The sequence below is a fragment of the Eriocheir sinensis genome, chromosome 11 (genome assembly GCF_024679095.1).
Source record: "Eriocheir sinensis breed Jianghai 21 chromosome 11, ASM2467909v1, whole genome shotgun sequence".
Taxonomy (NCBI): Eukaryota; Metazoa; Arthropoda; class Malacostraca; order Decapoda; family Varunidae; genus Eriocheir; species Eriocheir sinensis.
Genome location: NC_066519.1, coordinates 1,015,931 through 1,020,697, shown reverse-complemented (window position 1 = coordinate 1,020,697; position 4,767 = coordinate 1,015,931). Strand labels below are relative to the sequence as shown.

At 37.0% G+C, this 4,767-nt stretch overlaps 1 protein-coding gene across 2 annotated transcripts; it reads right to left on the bottom strand.

Moving 5' to 3' along the window:
- Window positions 1-1,224: 1,224 nt before the first annotated feature.
- Window positions 1,225-4,221, bottom strand: LOC126996731 (transcription factor Adf-1-like). Of its 2 annotated transcripts, none has more exons than XM_050857494.1 (2): window positions 3,862-4,221; window positions 1,225-1,925 (listed from the first exon to the last, which is right to left on the bottom strand). In XM_050857494.1, the coding sequence occupies exons 1-2, from the start codon at window positions 3,992-3,994 to the stop codon at window positions 1,228-1,230; spliced, it is 831 nt and encodes a 276-aa protein (XP_050713451.1). In that variant the 5' UTR covers window positions 3,995-4,221; the 3' UTR covers window positions 1,225-1,227. The 2 variants fall into 2 exon arrangements, 1 of the variants encoding a protein (XP_050713451.1); XR_007751406.1 differs by having other exon boundaries at window positions 1,291-1,377; window positions 3,862-3,993.
- Window positions 4,222-4,767: the final 546 nt, after the last annotated feature.

Here is a 4,767-nt window from a genome sequence, read left to right as displayed (position 1 = left end):
CACCTCCAAGGCGCATATTCCCAGTTTCTCTACGCGTGTGCTCCCTCAGTGAAGACGCTCGGCTGTGACTTCGAAACTAACCACGGGGCATTCCGGATAATATTCTTATAGTGATTCCCACTCAAAATTACCCTCGACCAACTGCATCTAAACGAACCTAACCTAACAACCTAACGTAACCTGCCAGGAGCCGTATTTCTTAAACATTTCGGCGCTCAAGCACACACATTTGACAAGGCTTTCTAGGAGTTGTGGGCATTTCCAGGAGTAGATTTATGACCCTGGTGGTAGTCTGACCCTTCCTCTGTACCGTGAACCTAAGGGTGCGTTTACACCAAGCACGTCGCGTCCCGTCACGTCACGTCACGTCACGTCAGGTGACTTGATGTGACTCAGCTGCGTTTACACCAAGCGCGTCACGTCACGTCACGTCCAGTCAGGTCTGTTGATGCGTTTCTGTCAGTGACCTGACAGATTTCAAGAAGAATGGATACATCTACGCTCGCTGAAGTAGCGGTTTTATTATGGCGTCGTCGCCAGAGACGTAGAAAGAGAACTCGACTCTGGGTACATCCACTGAACACCAAGAGGCCAGATTTTGGGAGTTTCAGTCATTTGTTCCCAGACCTGATTGACCATCCAGAAAAATTCTATGATTTCTTCAGGATGACACAGGAGAACTTCAAGAAGTTAATAGACCTAGCTGGACCTTTCATTAGAAAACTCAACACTAACTACAGACGTGCTCTTGGAGTAGAAGAAAGAATGGCAATCTTTTTAAGGTAGGAACTATTTTATTGTACATTACACTAATTTTTACAAGTAGAACAATAGTAAACTAACTAGGCTATTGGCTAAATATGAAGATAGCAGTGTTTTCTGCTGGAAAGTGATAAAACTCATAAGACCTTTGCACAAAATAATTAATTCCTAAGACCTTGCACAAAATAATTGATTCCTAAGACCTTTGCACAAAATAATTAATTCCGAAGATCTTGCACAAAATAATTAATTCCTAAGACCTTTGCACAAAATCATTAATTCCTAAGATCTTGCACAAAATAATTAATTCCTAAGACCTTTGCACAAAATCATTAATTCCTAAGACCTTGCACAAAATAATTAATTCCTAAGACCTTTGCACAAAATAATTAATTCCTAAGACCTTTGCACAAAATAATTAATTCCTAAGACCTTGCACAAAATAATTAATTCCTAAGTTGCTTCTCAGAGGCGAAAATAAGTATTGTTAGTGTCACTTCCACTGGATGTACCTGGTGAGGATGATGGTGTTGGTGTATGCAACTGATTTTGCTGAGTCCAGTAGCCATACTGGACAGAGGATTCAGGTTTATAAATCTTCCTACGGAGAGATTCCTGCATTTCAATTCTAAAATCTAAGTTGTCCATTGGCGACAGTTGCTTCACCATGGTAAGTAGACTTAACAGAAAATGGCGATCTGAATCATTATTATCTTGTGGCAACGTTTGTTCCCTCAGTAATTTTAGTTCGTTTAGGAACCGCATATCCATCTCCTCTTCAGTCTCCTTCTTGAGTTTTTTTGTGGCAGTAGGCTTCTTTAATATTGGAAGCATAGGCTTGACAGTACTGCTATTCTCACAAATTTCGATGTTACTTGCAGCTTCATCAGGAGTAGCATTGCCTGATGCTTCTACGACAGAACAAGGTGAATGATTCTGAGGTTCATCTTCAGTGTCATGATAGGTGTCTTGATGAGGAGGTGTTCGGACGTTTGAGGATGATGCTCGTGGAGTTACATGAGGGATTATAAATATCATGGCATCATAGTATACCCACTTCCTTGCTTGGGTATTAGCTGATCCAGATGGTTTTGCACTGATTTTTCTTTTTTCCCTCATGAAATTGCTTCTTAGGTTCCCCCATTTCTCCTTACACCCGGCTTCTGCAAAAGAAAAAAAATAATTGAATTAACGTTTTGCACAGTGACGTTCACTGGTAAATTGTATGCTTGTTGCTAGGCTCCAACAGTAGGTTTGTCGGAATTATACAGCCTAATCACTGCATGCTTCTACACACACACACACACACAAACATATATATATATATATATATATATATATATATATATATATATATATATATATATATATATATATATAGATAGATAGATAGATAGATAGATAGATAGATAGCGCGTGTGTGTGTGTGTGTGTGTGTGTGTGTGTGTGTGTGTGTGTGTGTGCTACGCAGTGTTTTGTCTCTAATTCCGGCACACTTACTATTTGAGTCTAGCAACAAGCATACGATTTACAATTATGATCCTATTATTTACTTATGAACAGTACTATCTATCTATCTATCTATCTATCTATCTATCTATCTATCTATCTATCTATCTATCTATATCTATATATATATATATATATATATATATATATATATATATATATATATATATATATATATATATATATATATATATACATTAGTAAATAACAGGATTATAATGTACAGTAAGGGCTCTCACTACTAAACAGTCAGACCTCTGTAGTCTACTGTATATAATAATAATTATTATTATATTTCTTTTCAGGCATGTGGTTACTGGAGAATCTTTTGCTTCCCTTGGATACCAGTTTCGTGTTGGTAGGGCCACAGTGCATAAGATTATCAAGGAAACCAGCAATGTTATTTGGGAAACATTGCAACCACAGCATATGCGGGTACCTACTGAACACCAGTGGGAGGAAATAGCTAAAACATTTTTTGAAAAATGTAATATTCCAAGTTGTATCGGAAGTATTGATGGTAAACACTGTCGGCTGAAATGTCCAGATGGAGCAGGATCCCTTTTTTATAATTACAAAGGATACCATTCTATTGTTCTTCTAGCCATTGCTGATGCTAACTGCTGTTTCACGCTGATCGATGTAGGGTCATATGGCCGAAACAGTGACAGTTCTGTTTTCACGGACTCAAACATGGGTAAGTCATTTAATTCTGGGGGATTAGGTATTCCACAACCAAGTGAAATACCAGGTACTGAAACTAAAATACCACATTTTCTTGTGGGAGACGAAGCGTTTCCACTGAAGCCTAATATCATGAGGCCATATCCTAGAAAGAACTTGGACTACTCCAAAGGGTATTTAACTACCGGATAAGCAGGGCTAGAAGAACAGTAGAGTGCGCCTTTGGACTGTTAACCAAAAAATTTGGTTTGCTGCAAACTTCAATGGGGACCAGTGTTCAGGTATCGGAAGGATTGGTGAAAAGCATTTGTGTCCTTCACAATTTCATTCAGTATGAAAACAATTTTTCCTACTCTGTAAATGATGATCCTCATGATTCACCTCATTCCAATCATTCAAACTCTAGCCTGACAATAACAAGAAGCAATAGAGCCACAGCAGAGGCTATGGGAGTTCGGGATATTTTGAAACAATATTTTGTTTCCCCAGGTGGAGCTCTTGAGTGGCAAGACAGAGTGATACAGGGTAATGTTTAATTCATAGACAAGTTCATAGCCTACTATATATTCATTATTTTATTTCATAGCCTATGTTTAGTATAGCTAGTATATAGTATATAGTATATAGCTCTTGAGTGGCAAGACAGAGTGATGCAGGGTAATGTCTAATTCATAGGGAAATTCATAGCCTACTATATATTCAATATTTTATTTCATAGCCTATGTTTAGTTCATAGTATACTTTAGGTCATAGACTATTGTATTGTTCATATTACATTTCATAGTTTTATATGTTAGTAAATATTGTATTTCATAGCCTATTATTTAGTTCATGATACAGTAGCTATGCAGTAGGGAATAGGCCTATTATTGTTGATTATAAGGTGAATAAAAACTGTTCTCTTACCTGGATATTTCATTTCATCAGCAATTTCTCTCCACAGTTTAGCAATGGCATCACGATCTCGGTGGCTGCGGTCTGTAGGATCGTATATAGCAGGGCGCTCTCGAACTAAGCTGATAAGGAGTTCCACATCCATATTCAAAACACGACTGACGCGCTGTGACTGGCTTGAAAAATAGAACCAGCTCTATATATTGACTTGACGCGACGCGACGCGGCGTGACGTGACGTGACTGGACGGAACCGGTGTAAACGCATTTTTCAAATATCCATACAAATCAGTGTTAAACTGGGGTGGCGATTCATGACTTGACGTGACGTGACGTGACGTGACGGGACGCGACGTGCTTGGTGTAAACGCACCCTTAGTAAAGAAACACGCATCAGAACCAGGGTTAAATCAAATGATTTATATCAAGTGATTTAAATCGATTTAAATCAGAGTAAAAAAAATCATGATGTAAATCATAATTAAATATACTGCAGTTGAAATGATTTAAGTGTTATATCATGAGTAAAATATCTAATGATTTAAGTTATATATATATATATATATATATATATATATATATATATATATATATATATATAAATATATATAAATATAAATATATATATATATATATATATATATATATAGAGACACACACACACACACACACACACACACACACACACACACACACATAAATAAGGAAGAAGGACGAACATGTGAAGCAGTTGTACAGGAGAAGTATCAAGTCTACTTGTCCTGTAGTGATCCTGTACTGGTCCTGTAGCAAGTCAGGCACCAGTGAACCATTGCCGTCTTTTACAAAAAAAATATTCAAAAGCATAAAAAGAAAGTAAGGTCTTTTTGTTGATAGTAACAATAAATGTAATTATGAAGTTTAATGAGCTTAATTCTTT

Excerpts from the sequence above, each read along its gene's own strand:
- LOC126996731 (XM_050857494.1), bottom strand. The coding sequence starts at position 3,994 with ATGGATGTGGAACTCCTTATCAGCTTAGTTCGAGAGCGCCCTGCTATA. Across the intron at positions 1,926-3,861 it reads TGATGAAATGAAATATCCAG|AAGCCGGGTGTAAGGAGAAA; the intron begins GTAAGAGAACAG and ends TTTCTTTTGCAG.